This window comes from Delphinus delphis, chromosome 8 (genome assembly GCF_949987515.2).
Source record: "Delphinus delphis chromosome 8, mDelDel1.2, whole genome shotgun sequence".
NCBI classification, from domain to species: domain Eukaryota; kingdom Metazoa; phylum Chordata; class Mammalia; order Artiodactyla; family Delphinidae; genus Delphinus; species Delphinus delphis.
The window spans coordinates 15,858,053-15,875,297 of record NC_082690.1 but is presented as its reverse complement, the minus strand read 5'-3'; the positions used below and the strand labels follow the sequence as shown (position 1 = coordinate 15,875,297).

The window sequence follows — 17,245 nt, the reverse complement described above, 5'->3', positions numbered from 1 at the left end:
CGGGCTGGGAGGGGCGTGGAGGGGGTGGGGAAGCATGCGAGGAGGGGGATCGGGTCCCTGGCCCCGCTTGGGAGCTTGAGGCCGTGAGGCTCGATCGTGTGTGTGAGCCCTGAACATATCTAAGTGGGGCGCCTGGGCTGGGGCCACTCCTCAGCGGGGCAGACTTCATTTTCCCCAGCACTAGGCGGTCCCCTTCGTGGGACCTGCCTCTCTACGGGGTTGAGGGGTCCTGGTTAGGATGAGCGGAGCCTGTGTTACGGCTCAGAGGGGTCTCGGATGGAAGGAGCCAAGGCCCCTCCTCCCATCTTCCCTTCGCCCCAGCCTCCTTTTGGCCAGTTCATTCTATTTGTGTGGCCAGCAGGGCAGTGACTGTCGCTCTGAGTGTGAGGCTGTCTGCCTATATCTGTGTGTCTGTGTGTTTCTGAGTGTGTATGTGTGTGAGCCGGGATGAGAGTGTGTTTGTGTGTAGTGTTTCCCCCCTGCATCTCTCAGAGATAGGATCCACCCTCTCTTTTGCCCCGTTTGTTTTTTTCCCTCCAGATGTGCACCCACCTGCACACAGCTCGGCCCTGAGCCCCTTTGGGGAGGAGGGGCACAAACACAACTTTGCCTGGATGAGAAGGGGTTCTTGGGTTTCGTGAGTGGGCTGACCTTTGGAGGTGTGGGGCAGGAGTGGGCAGAGAGGAGGTTTCTTCCCAGAAACAGGCTTGCCAGGCCCCTGGGGGCATGGGACCAGAGTTGGGGCCATGCCTGGGGCCCCTGAGTGCAAATAGAAAGTTAATTTGGGCAGGAGCTGAGCTGCAGTCAGTCCCGCTGCCCTCCTGCCCGCTCTATTAATACAGATCCAGCTCTGCTGCCTGGCATCACCTATTTATAGCCCCAGAGGCAGCATAGCCACACCCCTTGTATAGAGGAGGGTGAGGGGCAGGGAACTCACAGCTATAGGGGCCAGGGCCGGGGTCCGTAGGTGCCCACAGCCTCCTTGGGTGGGCCTGGCACTGATGGGCTGGAATCCACCCAGACTCCCCACCTCCTTCCCAGTCTGGACTATGTGGTCAGGCTCCCGATCTGCCCCGCCCCCCCTCCCTGCCCCCCATCAACCTAGGGTTGAGTGGGTCTGTCTAGACCCTGCAAACTCATCATTAATTAGCTTGTTAAATGGCTGAAAGGAGGGGGCGGGGAATGCAGGGTTCTTTCTGAAACAGCTGTGGCTGTAATTAGGTGGACAGTGTGGCTGGCTCTTATTTATTCCGGTTATGATTACTCTGTGATCAGCGCCTCTGATTGGTGGCTTGGCAGGGAAGGCTCCCTCCTTTCCTAACCACCCATCAGCCTTTAGAATTGTTGGTGCCTGCCTGGGAGGGCCCGTGGGTTTGCCAGAGAAGTGGGTGGTTTTGTCTACTATGTTGTCTGCTATGGGCTTCTCAGCTTGCTAGCCCCCCCTCCGTGGCAATGCCCAGGGCCCCCCAACAGGCTCCTGAGCGCCTCAGTGGGCGGCCAAGGTACCCACGTGGTCTGGGATGCCCCATGCCCTTGTGGCCTGCCTGAGCTGAACTGTCTCAGCGTCCAGGAATGTAGACTTCCCTGCCAGTCTTAGCTCAGACTGGCATGAAGCTTGGGGTGCCAAGTGGCACCAGATAGGGTAGAGAGGAGCCTGGGGCCAGGGGCCAAGGACATGGACAAATTGGAAGAGTGGGTGGTAGAGACCACCAGGTCTCTGGCTTCTCCCAACAGAGCATCTTGTGCAGAAGCCCTCTAGCACCTGGTGTGGCCGGGAGGAGGAGTTCTGCCAGACAGGCTTAGGCGCGGTGCGCACACCTGTCACCGTGCACACTCCCGGTGCCCCTGGCTACATTTTCTGGCTCCCACCTGCCCTCCCCCCTCCATGCACTCACACTTCCTGGGCAGGACTGGGCTTGTGTCTACTGCCTGGGAATGTGCTTGGTTGAGGCTGGGCCCACTGGCCTAGGCTTGGCTGCCTTCCAGGGGAGACCAAGGAGCAGGACGATGTCAGGCCAGAGAGCGCTTTGACAGAGAGAAGGAGGGTAGCGGTCGCTCCTGGCTGTCAGAAAGGGGGGCAGCTCTCTTAAGGAAGCGAATTCTGGTCCCCGCAGGGGCATCTGACCGATCCATGGTGTTTCCCTGTCCCCTGTCTCAGAGCTTTTGTGTGATCCTGGAAGTTGCTGCCTCTCAAACTGACCCTTCCACCCAGGTGGCAGATAGGTGGATCTTGATGGGAGGCACATGGGTGTCTGTGTTCTCTGGAGGGCCTTCTCCGCTTACAGAGCACTGGCATGCACTGTCTTTCTAACTCTGCAAGGTCAGTGGTTTTGTCCTCATTTTTCTGATGAGAGAACTAGACTCAGGAGGTGAAGTGACTTTACCTGAAGATCTCACAGGTAGTATGAAGGAAATTTAGGACTAGGACTTACAAACCAGAGCTCTTTCCCCTCGGCCCTGTGCTGTGGAGCTGGGCTGGGGCCTCCGGCACGGGGGGAGTCAGGTGTGGAGCCAGTGGGTGCCGCTGAGTGCAGGTGGGGATGACTCTTCGGAGCCCGGGCTGAGCCTGCTGTGCTGCGGGGTGAGGGCTGCCTCAGCTCTGCCTGCCCTTCCGAGCGTTTGGTTTCTCTGCAGGCTGCATGTTGTGCCTGGGTCAGTCCACCTTCCTCCGCTTTAACCACCCGGCTGAAGCCAAGTGGATGAAGAGCATGATTCCGGCAGGGGGCCGGGCCCCTGGACCCACCTACAGTCCTGGCCCGGGTAGGTACCCACTTGGGGCACGTGGCTAGTTTGGCGGCACCCCGTGGACAGTCCTCCTTCTTGCCCATTCCAGCCTCCAGCCACACTTGCAGTGTCAGGGCAGGACAACACCCATGATCTGGGCTTGCTGCCACCTGCCATGGGCCACTGGTGGAGAGTGCCAGGCAGTCTGACCACTGGAAGAGATCCAAGAAGTGCTGCTTGGCTGGAATTGGGGAATCATGTGCCTGAGGGATGGGGGGCTGTGCCGGCCTGTGTCCCACTGCCCTGGAAGGTGCCACCTTGGTGTCTGGGACCCTGACCCTCTTATGTCACTACCAGGGAGCCTCACCCTTGAGGGTGGCCTGTGGGGGCAGAAGGAAGCATCCAATTGAGCTGCTGTAAGCTCTGGGGCGGGGAGGGGGGGTCCCACCTGCTTGTGATCATGTCTTTGGGCCCTGCCCCACCCCCAGGCCATGCCATGCCAGCTGATGTCTCAGTGGAGCAGCTGCAGTTTGTGTGTGAATTATTGATCCCCAGAGGAGAGTTGGGTGATTGTCCCAGGGAGCCAGCACAGCCCCCCTCAGCCCAGCTGCCTAGGGGGCTGGGTGCAGATCAGGAGGCTGCCTATAGGCCTGCCACCCCAGACTTTGCACGGGTATTCAGATGGCTATAGGATGACAGGTGTCAGCGTGCTACTGGGACAGGTGGACATGTATGTCAGGTGCACCTAGCAGGGTGGCATCAGTGGCTTCAATGGATCATTTGGGGATCTGAGGAAAGATGGGTGGTCCCTAGGATCACCAGTATCCACGGCAACCCCTCTGCCTTTGGTCCCACACAGTCCCCATAATTTTGGACCCAGACTCAGTCTTGCAAAGCCTTTTTCTTCTCCTTTCTAGGCCCTTGGAGGCTCAGAAGCTTGGGTTCCCAGTCCACTCCCTGGGTAGCTTTACCCTGCTCCCACCCTGGCCTTGTCACGCCACTCCCTCAGCTGTTTGGGGCAGTGGTTTCAGAGACTCCTGGTTGGTTGACAAGGGCTGGGGCAGGGCAAAGGCAGGCTCTTGCTGGCATGGCTTAACGGGCTAATTGGAGGCACTGAGCTGCACCTAGTTGCTGCCCAGCCTGGCTTCCAGGAACTGGCCTTTAGGGCCAGGCCCCTCCCTTGCCTCTGACTGGATAAAGTGGTGCTGCACACACCCCTCGCCCAGCCCTGGAGGATCTGTGTGTGTGTTTTCCTGGGTCTCGGCTGCTGTGTTGGGAGGCCCTGATGTCCTATTGGACTGGGACCACCTCCTCCCCGGAACTTCTGGCCCGCTCCCCAGCGTGCCCCCATGGCCTTTGCAGAAGGTCCACCTGCCCTTCCTGAAGTGGAGCTTGAGGAGGTTGAGGAAACCAAGGCAGGGAGGAACCTAGTCTTAGGGTGAGTGCCTGGCCGTGTTGCCGACTCTGTCCTAAGTCATAAAATGTCAGAGCCAGGAGAGCCCTCTTCCTTCACAGACGGCAAAACCAAGGGCAAGTGACTTGGGGAAGTTGCACAGCAGGTTAGTGGCTGAGCTGGCGCTGGGACCCAGATCTCCTGGCTGCTTCTCCAGAGCCTTTCTAGCCCTGTTCTGCTGGCAGGACGTGGGAGTGCTCGTTCTTGTGCATATGCAGCTCCCTAGGGCCTAGGAGACGCCGACCAGGTCCTGAGGCCTCTTTGCGTTTTCCTTCAGCAGAATCACAAAGCTTGGTGAACGGGAACCACACCCCACAGCCTGCAACCCAGGGACCCTCAGCCTGTGGCAGCCACAGTTCCCTGGTGAGCTCTATTGAGAAGGACCTGCAGGAGATCATGGACTCACTGGTGCTCGAGGAGCCTGGAGCTGCTGGCAAGAAGCCTGCCGCCACTTCCCCACTGTCACCGATGGCCAATGGTGGCCGCTACCTGCTGTCCCCCCCGACCAGCCCTGGCGCCATGTCCATGGGCTCCAGCTATGAGAACACCTCTCCAGCCTTCTCTCCGCTCTCCTCACCAGCCAGCAGTGGGAGCTGTGCCAGCCACTCCCCCAGTGGGCAGGAGCCAGCCCCTTCCATGCCCCCCCTGGTGCCTGCCCGGTCCTCTAGCTACCATTTGGCCCTGCAGCCCTCACAGTCCCGACCCAGTGGTGCTCGCCCCTCTGAGAGCCCCCGGCTGGGCAGGAAGGGGGGTCACGAGAGGCCGCCCAGCCCTGGCCTCCGAGGTCTGCGGACAGACAGCCCTGCAGCCACTGTCTTGGCAGTGGCCTGCAGAGCCACCGAGAGCCCCCGGGCGGGGGGGCAGTTGCCCCTGGTGGCGATTGGCCTGAGTGAATACCAGGCTTCCGGTGCCCGTGGCCAACCCACCAGCATTCCTGGCAGCCCCAAATTCCAGCCACCAGTCCCTGCTCCTCGAAACAAGATTGGCACGCTCCAGGACCGCCCTCCCAGCCCTTTCCGGGAGCTGCCGGGCACTGAGCGGGTGTTGACAACCAGCCCCTCACGCCAGCTGGTGGGCCGAACATTTTCCGATGGGTCCGCTACCCGCACGCTGCAACCTCCCGAGAGCCCCCGCCTAGGCCGGCGGGGCCTGGACAGTATGAGAGAACTGCCTCCCTTGAGTCCATCTCTGTCCCGAAGGGCTCTCTCCCCCATGCCCGCTCGGACCACCCCAGATCCCAAACTAACCAGGGAAGTGGCAGAGAGTCCCCGACCCCGGCGCTGGGCAGCCCATGGGGCTTCACCAGAGGACTTCTCTGTGACGCTGGGGGCGCGGGGCCGTAGGACACGGAGCCCCTCACCCACACTAGGGGAGTCCCTGGCACCCCGCAAGGGCAGCTTCAGTGGCAGGCTGAGCCCGGCTTATAGTCTGGGCTCGTTGACTGGGGCTTCACCCCACCAGAGCCCCCGTGCCCAGAGGAAGCTCTCCAGCGGGGACTTGCGGGTGCCTGTCACTCGGGAGCGGAAAAATAGCATCACAGAGATTAGTGACAACGAGGATGACCTCCTGGAGTACCACCGGCGGCAGCGCCAAGAGCGGCTTCGGGAGCAGGAGATGGAGAGGCTGGTGAGCGGATGCCAGGGAGGCCACTGGCATCCATGACAGGGGCTCTGCCAGGGTGTGGGCGGGCCAGCTGGCAGGGAGGGAGGGGCCCGTGGACAGGGCCTGGGCTTCCCAAGCTTCTCCACTTCCGGGATACACCGTAGTGACCAGTATCTCAAGGCTCTGGTGCCCTGAACAAGAACTTTCTTTGACGTCTCTAAGGCCTTATTTCAAATTCATGCTCACTTTGCATTTATTCCATAACACAGTGTTTGTTTTCATGTATAAAAGAAGTTTCACGTTATGTACCTGAACACAATGAAGCTCTAGGAAAACATAGCACGTTTATGATGAAGCTTTGTACGTCTCAGTTTGAGAAGCAGGTCTCAGTGATTAGAAGGCTGAAGCCCAGAGAGGGGAATGGGTTTGTGCAAGGTCACACAGCAAGTGCTGGCAGAGCTGGAATTGGAACCCACGTCTCCTGTCTCTCCAAGGCTTATTCTTTAGAAAAGCCTCTGGTCCTTCTTTCTTGCTTCTCTTTGGCCTCTATAAATGGGTGGGAGCTGCTCATCCTGGCCCATGCTGGATCATCTGGAAATGGGGGTGGCAGGGGGAGAAGAAGAGAACAGGATGGGCAGCCCCTGGCTGATCCAGGTCAGTCTGTGTGATAGTGATTTTGTGTGCTGGTGTGTGTGTGTGTGTGTGTGTGTGTGTGTGTGCATGCGCACACATGTGGGTGCCTTTGGGGGCTGGGTGTGGTTCTGGGCAGCTGTCCTGGAGATGGCATCTGAGCTGGGTGGGGGCTGGGATTCCCCAGATAGAGCAGGGAGCTTGAGGGGCGCTGGCTGGTGTGTCCACGCTGTAGCACGTGCACAGGAAAATAGGTTCTGCCCTCTTTCCCTTGCGAGCAGAAGAACGGGGCTCCTGGGGGCCCAGGGACACTGGGATTGGTTTGAGGAGGAGAATCGGAACTGAGGAGGTTTGCCTGGAGCCCTTTCAGAAGAGGTTGGGACAGCTTTGGGTGAGGTGAGGGTGTGGGACCTTGTGTCTGTGTTGGGTCCGGGAGGGATGAGGCAGGACCCCCAGTCTTGTAAGTTACTATATCTTCTGTTTTTGCCTGGCCTGGACAAGAGTGCTTGCCCCCCGCTGGGGTCTCATCCTGGAGAGGGGGCAGTGAACCTGGCACAGGCAGAGTGGTGGGGCCAGCCTCCCTCAACTCCATTCAGCCTTCCCGCCCCCTCCCCTGCCCCGCACCACGTGCCTCCCCAGCCCTTACCTGCCCCACCTGTCACTTTAAATCTTGGAGGCTGCCTGCCCTGCCCCTCCCACCTCCACCGGGCTGGCTGCTTATCTTGGTCCTGGGGCAGGGGCGGGGGCACTGGCCCAGCCTCCTGGGTGCTGAGACTCTGTTCCTGGTTTTCTTGCTATGGAACTGGCTAAGCAGCAGGAGGGAAGCTGGGTAAGTGTCTGGGGGGTCCTGGCCAAACTGGTGAGAGACACCAGAGGTTGAGGGACCACAGAGAGAGTCTGGGGGAAGCCCCAAGTCTGGAGTACTATCCCTCCTTCACCTTCTTAGGCCCCTGGGAGGTATCTGGGTGGGCTGTGTGGGAAGGGGGCGGATGCAGCAGCTGGGCCACAGAGCACTGACACCTGGGCCCAGGCGTTCAAGTGCTGGCAGCTGCGCGGCCTGCTGGGAAGGAGCCAGGGGCTGCCAGAGGGTGACTGGAGCTGAGATGGGCATGAGGAGGGCTGTGGCCCAGGCCTCTCGGGCAGGGTGTATACATGCTAAGCACATCTTTGTGTAAACCTGTGTCAGGTCCCTGTGGGCCCCTGGGTCTGTGCTCCGGCCCTGCCTGTGTGGGTCGGTGCCCACCTGTCTGTGTGCTAGACTGTGTTTATCTGTGTGTGTGCCAGTGTGCGTTTGTGCATGTCAGGACTGGTGTGTTTGTGCGTAGCTGCCTGTTAATACAGGCCCGGGGTACGTGTTGTGTCTTTGTGTGTCAGTGCTGATATGCGGCGGTGTCTCTGTGGGCCCAGGTGTCTTTGGATCTACGTGTATCCATGTCAGCATGAACACCTGCGTGTTTATCTGTGTCTCATTGTGTTCTTTACCTGCCTACCAGCATGTGTTTCTGGGTGCGTCTGGGTGTGTCCCTGTGTGTTCACGAGGAAGCCCACCCTGGGACAGAATGAGAAGGGAGAGGAAACAGGAAGACGGGAGGGGCTGGCCGCGTGGGCAGGTGGCACGACAGCCCGGTTCCTCCTGCCCGCCTCTGGGGCACCCGCCCTCCTTCCCTCTGCCTCCCCAGACCTTGGGCTCTGGGCTCTCCTGACTTGATTCTGACGCCGAGCCCCTAGTGTCCTAGTCCTCTCTCCTGACGGGACACCATGCCTGGCTCTAGCCCTCCTGGGACCCAGCCTCCTCCCCTTACGCCCTGCTCTGTCCACCCTCCCCAGGAACGACAGCGCCTGGAGACCATCCTGAATTTATGCGCCGAGTACAGCCGGGCCGACGGGGGACCTGAGGCCGGGGAGCTGCCCAGCATCGGGGAGGCCGCCGCAGCCTTGGCTCTGGCCGGCCGGAGGCCCTCACGAGGCCTTGTGGGGGGCACTGGGGCCTCTGCGCGGAGCAACGAGGAGCCTGGAGGTGCCACCCAACGCCTGTGGGAGACTGTGGAGCGCTCGGATGAGGAGAATCTCAAGGAGGAGTGCAGTAGCACGGAGAGCACCCAGCAGGAGGTGGGACCCAGCAGGGACCCAGCAGGAGGTGGGACCCAGCAGGAGGTGGGACCCAGCAGGAGGTGGGACGCGGGGTGGCCTGCCGCAGGCCGGCCTGCCGCAGGCCGCAGGCCGAGGAGGCACGCGTGTGTGGTGGATGCCAAGGCCCAGCGAGGGGGAAGTATATGAAGTTTGGGCCGACATCAGGGTGTAGAAATGAGGAGGTGGAACTCCCCTGGCAGTCCACTGGTTAAGACTCCGCGCAGGGCGTGTGGGTTCCACGATCTCTGCTCCGGAAACTAAGGTCCCGCGTATCCAGTAGCAGGGCCAAAAAAAAAAGAGGAGGCAAGGAAGAGGGGGAGGTGTTGATGAGTTTCCCAAGCTATAAATATGCTTTACGACCTGGCTTTCCTTGGAGCCCCACCCGGGCCTGGCACCCGGTGGTGAGTCTGTTACTTTCAGCCAAGCTGTATTGCTCCCTGTGCGGGGAGGGGAGCTTCCTCCTATCTCAGTCCAGCTGCCCCTTCCAAGCACCCTGAGAAATGCGGATCCGTTTCCGTAGTCTCATCCTGGAAGGCTCTAGAGGCTTCCCTAGCTGATGGCTCCCCTCCCCTCCAGCACGAAGATGCACCCAGTGCCAAGCTCCAGGGAGAGGTGCTGGCCCTGGAAGAGGAGCGGGCTCAGGTGCTGGGGCGAGTGGGGCAGCTGAAAGTCCGGGTGAAGGAGTTGGAGCAGCAGCTGCAGGAGTCGGCCCGAGAGGTGAGAGCGAGGGCCCTGGCTGGGCTCCTCCCCGGGCACAGTGATGGCCCCAGAGTGGCCCGAGTCCAGCTGCCTTGAGTGGCCTTGACGTGGACCCTGCTGTTGCCTCCAGGCTGAAATGGAGCGGGCACTGCTGCAGGGGGAGAGGGAAGCAGAGCGCGCGCTGCTGCAGAAGGAGCAGAAGGCGCTGGACCAGCTGCAGGAGAAGCTGGTGACCTTGGAGACGGGCATCCAAAAGGAGAGGGACAAGGTAACCCACCCCAGGCCTGGCTCAGTGCCGGGCGCCTGTGGCCTGGGAGAAGAGGAGAGATGCCTTCTCTGGGGCCCCTAACCTCTTACCTCATTGTTCATTCTGCAGCCCGGCTGGTCTCTGGGCCCCTTCTGGGGCAGGGGGCCTTATTCTCCGTGGAAAGTACCAGCTTGGAGGGCGCTGCCAGGGTCTGGGCTGGTGTCTGGGGTCTCCTCTGCCTGGGTCTCTGTTCTACATCTGGGTGCCTGGGTGCCTGCCATTCTAGGCCCTTCGTGCCCCTTCTAGGAAGTGCCGAAGCCCCTTCTTGGGCGGTGAGCACGGCCCAAGGCACTGGTGCTGGGGAGTGATTCAGGTCTGGGTGTCTGCATCTGGAGGACATCCGCCTCCAAGCGTGGCTCCGGTGCTCAGGATGTGGTCTTTGGGAGATGGCCCTCAGGTCTCTGTTTCCCTTGAGCCTTCAGGATCTGCAGCCTCCCATCCCAGATGGTCCCAGCTCCTGCCCCTGGCCCTTTCAGATTTCGTGCCAGCCTGCTGGGGCCGCTCCATCCCACAGGGGCCGTGTCAGCCACGCCCAAGATGTCCAACAACGTGCCAAAAGCTCCGAAGTGGAGAGGGGCCACCTATTTCTGGACTTGACAGTATTTTTCCAAGAATTAATTCTCCTTCTGGATTTTTTGAGAGTGTCTTCCTCCGGCCCCTCAGTTTTGAAGCTCTTAACAATTCTGTGACCCTCCCACCCTGTTTTTTGGAGCTTTGGCTCTGGACCCCAAAACCACACTCCCAAATTCTGTGCCAAATTAACTCCATGCTTACCAACCAGGCCTGCACTAACGCCCCCTCTAATCACTGTCCTGGGCTCTCTGCATGTCCCTAACTGCCAGTGCCACCCAGGCAGGGCTGAGCCGTGCCTGCTTTTGCACTAACTCCACGGGCACCCCTGTGCCCTTGGCCCCTCCCCTCTAATGTTGCCTCCTTCCGTTCTTGGTGTGGGACCCCAGGGTTTTGATCAGAAAGGAATGGGCAGGGGGCACAGCTCCACTTTGCTCAGTGGGGCATTGGCAGGAGGGGTACAAAATTGGGGGAAATGCTTGGCCGAGGAGCCTCTCGGTCCAAAGAGCTCCTCTCATTTGGAAAAGCCAGGGTGCGGCCTCCACAGACTGTTTGCAGTTTCCTGCACAGAGGAGAGGCGGGCTGTCGTCACCTGTCTTCCCTCCTGAGTGGAGGGACGAGGAGGTCCAGTGGTGGTGGCATGGCCTGGGGAGGGCACGGACAGGGGTTCTCTGCCACACAGTGGCTACCCTTCCTAGCTTTCCTCTGGGGCTTCCCAATTTCAGATACTCCAACCAGAGGGTGGGAAGGGGTAGGTCTCTCCCCACTCCCACCCCTGATCCATTCAGAACATAGGGTATTGCAAAGGCTGAGTCCAAGCATGGGGAAGTGCTTGGACCTCAGAAACTGGACTGATCAGGTCCTCCTCTCCTGGATGAGGATGGGGGCGTGGGGTGGAGGGGGGACAGAGGCAGGGTTCAGCACAGGGACTCCAGGGTGAAGCTCAGCATTTCAGCAGGAACCTGTCTAACCTCATTTCTCCTTGACCTGGCATTGCCTGGAGGCATGGACTTTGCCTTCTCTCTGGGCCCAGTTATTTGAGGTGGAGGTGGTGATGGTGGTGGCCACGGTGGTGGTGGCAGTGGGGAAGGTTCCCTCAGCTTCCCTCCCCAGCGCCCAGCCCATGGCCCCATTCTGGCTTTGAGATCAGTAATCACAGTTTCTCCTCTGCCTGTCCTTCGGAGGGGTGACTCACCAGCTCCTCCCTGCATCCCCCCTTCCCACCCTCAGAGGTGTCATCTCGCCCCAGACAGAGCCATCCACCTCCTCTCTGTACCCACTCCTGGGGCTCCTATTACCATGGCAACGGGCCGAACTAATTGCAACCCTCATCCTACTGAAGTTCAGCCTGCAGTGCCAGCACCCCACCCCCACCCTGGGCAGGAGGTGGGGAGGCCAAGGGGGTTGGGTTGGGGTCCCCTCCACTGCACGGCTGTAGCTTTAACATCCTCGGCTCCCAATTCACACCCAACCCCTGGATTTAATCCCCACCAACTCTACCCTTTTCCCAGGGTTAAATTTTGGTCTCTGGGAAGCGGAAGAGGGGGAGGAACAGCAGCTAGAGGCTCCGTGTTTGTGATGTGGAACCAGCTTTGTCTTTGACTGGTTTGGAGAGAAAACAGAGGGCCTCTTCCTAGGACTTGCCCAAACCTTTCTAGTTCAAGGGACTCCAAGAGACCAACATTTCTGCCTGGGACCCACACCCCTGCCTGTGACACCATCGCCTGCACCTCCAGTCCTGTCTCACACCCCAGCTCTTTGCCTTTCCCACCCTGCACCTCTTCCTCCTTATTTCACTTTCTCCTGTTTGCTCTCTCCTCTCCTGGTTAAACTCCTTTCATTCCCCGCCTTCTTTCTCTTTTCCCCGCACCCCACCCCCCTTCCCTGCGCCCCGCCCCGCGCCGCCGCTGCCCCGGGCCGGAGTTGAGGAGTGTGTGTTCTGTTTCTCCCCTGTGCCCGCCCCCTCCCCCTCCGGCGACCAGGAGAGGGCGGAGCTGGCCGCGGGACGGAGGCACCTGGAGGCCCGCCAGGCGCTCTACGCCGAGCTCCAGACGCAGCTCGATAACTGCCCCGAGTCAGTGCGGGAACAGTTACAGGAGCAGCTGAGAAGGGTCAGTTTCACCAGCCCCCGCCCCCTCCCCGCCCCCGAGGGCCGCCCGCCCGGAAGAGAGGAGCGGTGGGCCGGGACCGCCTGGGCCCTGCAGTACCTGCCGGACGACAGGGTCCGTGTTGTGGCTTGGAGGGGACAGGGAAGGGTTGGGGTGGGGGTGGAGGTTCTCCTTTCTGCTACTGCAGGCAGCGCTGCGCGGCAAAGGGGCAGAGCCGAGCGGAGGAAAGGGGGCGGGGTGGGGGCAGGTCCCTTCCTCCGTTTCCCCGGGTCCAGCCCCCAGAAGTCTCACCTCTGTGAACTGGCCTTCCAGGCGCAGAGTGGTATCGTGAGCACCACCCGATCCCCTTTGTCACTGTCGTTCAAGGAGGCAGAAGCCCTGGAGACTGAGACAAAGCTCTTTGAAGACTTGGAGTTCCAGCAGCTGGAGCGGGAGAGCCGCGTGGAGGAGGAGCGCGAGCTGGCTGGCCAAGGGCTGCTCCGGAGCAAGGCCGAGCTGCTCCGGAGCATCGCCAAGAGGAAGGTGCGCCCCCCCGGCCCCCATCCCTGCCGCGAGGCCCGCAGTGCCGGCTTGACTTCGCCTTGCTGAGCCTCGGTTTCCTCATCTGTAAAACAAGAACAATAACAGGCTGTTGTGAGCGATAAAGGAGATGATGTGTGTGAAGACAGCATAGGACATGATCATAGTAAGCACTCGGTGAACAATAACTATTGTTATTAAGCTCTGACTCCCCCCAGTCCTCCCTTGGAAAGTGGATTGGGCTCACATTCAGAGCTGGGCCCTGGCTGGGCAGGGCAGGGAGAAACGGAGATGGAGGAGGGCGCTGAAGAGGAGACTTGCTCCTGCCCTTGTAGAGCTCTCTGATGGAAGTGCTGGGACACATACAAAGACCAGAGATCTGGATATTAGAGCCTGCCAGGGGTACTAGAAAGGCATCACCTGGGTTCCAGCCTTGGCCCAGCCCTGGCTCAGCTGAGCCGTAAAACAAGGGGATTTGGTATCGCATCCTGGCTGGTTCTGGAGCTCCAGATGCTCTGATGTCTCCTGATCTCAGCCAGACCAGGACAGGGTATTGGGGCGGGGATGTAAAGTTGGGAGGAGCCTTGTGTTAAGCAAGGGTTAGGAAGGTGTGGGTGAGGAGAAGGGGGAGGAGCCAGGCGGCCCACACACCTGTGGCTGAGAGTTGAGTGTCCGTGCACACATATGCATGCATGTGCACTTTGCCAGGCTGGAGTGAGTGGGTGGGAGGTGAGGGCAGTGAGCTTGGGGAGGGGTATCAAAAAGTGGGGCTAGTTTGGTGGTAAGTGGGGAGCCACTGGACTTCCCCCTGAGTCCAGATCCCTTGCTTCTCTCCCTGAGCTGCTCTGCCTTACAAATGCATCTGCCTATCAGTGAAATGGGCATAAAGGCATCTGCCTCGTAAGAGAGTTAAGTGAGGTAACACGTGCAAAGCATTTAGCAGAGTTCTTGGGTCCTGACAGGTTCTCAGTAAATTGCAGATCTTGTTGTGAGGATTACCACCTGGTCTGCTTCAGTCTGCTTGGGCTGACCCCAGATTTAGTACAGCTCCCTTCTTCCCTCCCTTCTCTCCTATGTCTTGCTCTTCATGGTGATAGTTTAAGGCCTCCTCTTTCAGGAAGCCCTCCTTGGATAAACCCAGCCCATTTTCCCGGAGCCCCTCTCCTTCTCTCTCACTTATTATCTTTTCGTTTCCTTTTAGCACATGATTGTTGAGCCAGGCATTGCGCTAAGCCCTACTGGGGATATGGAGACAAAAAAGAAACTGGCCCGGCCCTTGGATCGGACAGCTTGGGCGGGGTGGTGGTGATGGAGACATATATTCACAAGTAACAGCAATACAAGGCAAATGGTGATATGGAATAATTTGAGCACAGAGCAAGGAGCAAAGGAATTGAGTGGTGATCAAGGAAGATGTTGGAGAGAAGATAGCATTGGGTCTGGTCTTGGAGGATAAATAAGCTCTTGATGGGTGGAGAAGACAGGGCAGCATTCCTGGCAAGGAGAACCGTATAAGAAAGGCCTGGGAGTGTACACCTGCACCGCTGACATTACAATAGGGCCGAGCTGAGTGCATGCCGCCGAGGGCTCAGGGTAGGAGGGAGGGTGGAAAGTGGAGGCCCAGTTCCAGGAGCCCTTGAGTGCTGGCTGAGGGATTTGTGCTTTATCCTGTGAATAATGAGGAGTTGCTGAGAAGAGGACTGATGACCCTTACTCGTGGATTAAAAAAAAAATTATTCAAGTAATATACATTCTAAAAAGATGAGAAAATTCAAAAAAGCAAGCAAATGAAAACAAACCTCAAAGTCCATTTTAGGAAGCTATCTGTGGCCGTGTAGGGGTGGATCAGAAAGTTGAGAGAGTGGAAGCAGGAGGCTGGTGAAGAAGTCCAGGCCAGGAAACAGAGGGCCTGGGTTGGGGTGGTGGCAGTGGGATGGAAGCACGGGGGCAGGTGGAGAACGTTTCAGCATGTCTGGGATTCCGGACACGTTGACTGGGGCGGGCGGGGAGAGAGATTTGGGAACTTGAGTTCTGGCTGGTGTGCCTGGTGGCATGGGGTCACTGGTCGAGGGAGGGGTGAGGGAGCCGACCACAGCAGCCTGCGTTTTCCTTGGGTGAGATGAGGCCGAACAGAAGGGCTAGTTGATTCCCTTCACCCAAGCCCAGGGCCTCTGGGCAGCAGAGATGGCCAAGCCTCACCTTGGGCTCAGCCCTGTCTCTCCAGGGTCTGACCCACTACCCCCCATCTCCTCCAGGAGCGCCTGGCGGTCCTGGACAGTCAGGCTGGGCAGATCCGGTCCCAGGCTGTGCAAGAGTCAGAACGCCTAGCCCGGGATAAGAATGCCTCCCTGCAGCTGCTGCAGAAGGTAGCCCCAGTCAGGTTGGGCGGGGGATGAGGGCTGGCGAGGGGCTGGGCGAGTGGGAGGTGAGTGCAGAAGGGCTGGGGTGGAGACTGGCCAGCCAGGTGGGATCCCCCTTTACTTGGGGCCCCTTGCCCCACTCCCACTCCTTTCTGATTCTGCCGCTTTGGGCTTGCAGGAGAAGGAGAAACTGGCTATGTTGGAAAGAAGATACCACTCTCTCACAGGGGGCAGGGCTTTCCCGAAGACCACGTCGACCCTCAAAGAGGTAACATGGTTGGTTTGGGCCCCAGCCTCAGGCCCAAGGGGTCTCCTGGGAGGCTCTGGAGCAACACATGGGGCCTTCACCCCAACAGCTGAGGTTGAATATGGGGGCATTTTCCTGAACCGGAGAAATTTGAGTAGGGATGGCTCTGAGGTCTGGGATTGGATGCTCTATGGCTACCAGCTGCTTCTTTTCAGCTGCCTTTCTGGGCCCCAGGAGCCCACCGATCTTACCATTTCGGGTGACTGAATACATCTGGGGGATTCAGGAGGCATGGGTGGGGAGGATGGCAGCTCAGAGGTTTGGTAAGGGCTAGGGCTGGGTGGACTCAGCTCAAGGGGCAGCATAAGGATCTAGGGGTCCTGATCTTGGAGCTCCCTGGGCTTCTGTCTGCAACTAGGCTACAGGCTCAGAAGTGGGCATTGGGGCTCGTTCTTTCCTGAGTCTCTGCCTGCCTGGTGTGTGAGGTCCAACCAGGACGTGCCAAGTTTCCTGCCTCATTGTGCAAACAATTTGGGCCTGGGGTGGGGTGGCTGGGCTGAGTGTGAGGGGTGAGGCCCCTCACACGTACCCTCTCTGTAGGCTGAACTGCTCATCTCCGAGTCCTCAGAGGTGGGGCCGGGGATGGCGGCTCTGAGTCCCTTCCCAGGGTCTTCTCAGGCTGGGGCCTCCTCTGGTCCCTTAACCCCACCTGCTTCCACTCAGCTCTGCCCCAAAGCACAAGAGGTAATCGCAGCTAACTGCCTGCTCTGCTGTACTCACTGCCTGTCTGCCTGCTTGCTGAGCTGTGCTCAGCTCCTCCCAATGGCCCAGCTGAAGGGCGCGTGGCAGTAATCCTTTGTCTGGCCAGAGTTTGTTCCATAGGTGCCTGGGCAGTCCATGCAAAATCAGAGCATTAATTTGCATATAAATTTGCATATATTCTGCATGCCATCCATCCGTCCTCACGACACACTGGACCTGCTAGCTCATTTTCCTTTTCTGTGACCCCTGAGGAGGGTCCCCCTCTGGAGCTAGGTCAGGGTGGGCTCCCCTGGATAGGGCAGGCTTAGGATCCTGTACTTTGATTCTGCATGCATTTTGGATGCCTACCATGTCCCCAGCACCTAGATAAGCTCAGAATTCTAAGGATTTGCTCAGAGAATACAACAGTCCCTGATTTCCCAACCCACAATCTGGCGTGTGAGCATCTTTCCAAGTCCTAACCTTCGGGCAGTGGGCTGGTTTTTCTATCTGGGCTTTTGGCCACTCCCTGCTAAGGCTTCTTTCTCAGGGCCTGTGTTGCTCAGGCCCTAGTGGTGCCTCCGGTTCCTGTTCCTTCCGGCTCCGGCTCCAGCAGATGGGGTGTGAGGGGACCCGTGGGAATGCTGTGACTGGCGCTTGGTGATACCTGTGTGTGCCTCACTGGGGAGGCCCAAGGTGTTGGAGACAGAAAGGCTCTCTGGGAGGTGGGTCCTGGTCCCTGGTGGACTCTTGGAAGACCTTCCTCGGGCTCCTTCACCTGCCCCTAGCCCAGGGCAAACCCAGGAATGGGCTTTCAGGGTCTGCCCGTGGCAGGGCCCGGATGCCAAGGCAACCTCAAGAGTGAAGGTTAAGAAGAGCCTTCAGACAGTCAGTTCTGCCGGCCCTTTTCTGCCCCCCACCCCACTGCCCGGCAGCCAGCTGAGGCCACCGTGGGCAGCTGAGTTCCCCACGCACCCCTGCTGTGGATTTTGTATTGAATGGAGTGATGGCCCTTTGGCATGGAGTGTGGATGTCAGGTACCTGGTTGAATCCTGTTAACCTGTTCTCTGCCCACCCTTCCCCCTCCCACCGGGCACCCTAGGAGTATGTGAGCCTGGCAGAGGTTCTCCAGCTGTGCTCCTGCTTGGACCCCTA

The 17,245-nt window shown here is 59.3% G+C and overlaps 1 protein-coding gene across 3 annotated transcripts in view; it reads left to right on the top strand.

Annotated features, from left to right (window-relative positions):
- The window catches only part of PHLDB1 (pleckstrin homology like domain family B member 1), a 45,445-nt gene that overhangs the window by 12,162 nt on the left and 16,038 nt on the right, over positions 1–17,245 (top strand). For 2 of the 3 annotated variants that reach the window (XM_060017844.1, XM_060017843.1), the window contains exons 5-13: positions 2,635–2,760; positions 4,455–5,803; positions 8,237–8,518; positions 9,116–9,256; positions 9,369–9,506; positions 12,098–12,226; positions 12,590–12,745; positions 14,998–15,108; positions 15,281–15,370. In XM_060017844.1, coding sequence (XP_059873827.1) covers positions 2,635–2,760; positions 4,455–5,803; positions 8,237–8,518; positions 9,116–9,256; positions 9,369–9,506; positions 12,098–12,226; positions 12,590–12,745; positions 14,998–15,108; positions 15,281–15,370 — 2,522 coding nt within the window. The remainder of the gene's footprint in view (positions 1–2,634; positions 2,761–4,454; positions 5,804–8,236; positions 8,519–9,115; positions 9,257–9,368; positions 9,507–12,097; positions 12,227–12,589; positions 12,746–14,997; positions 15,109–15,280; positions 15,371–17,245) is intronic. The other variant, XM_060017845.1, reaches the window with a different exon arrangement.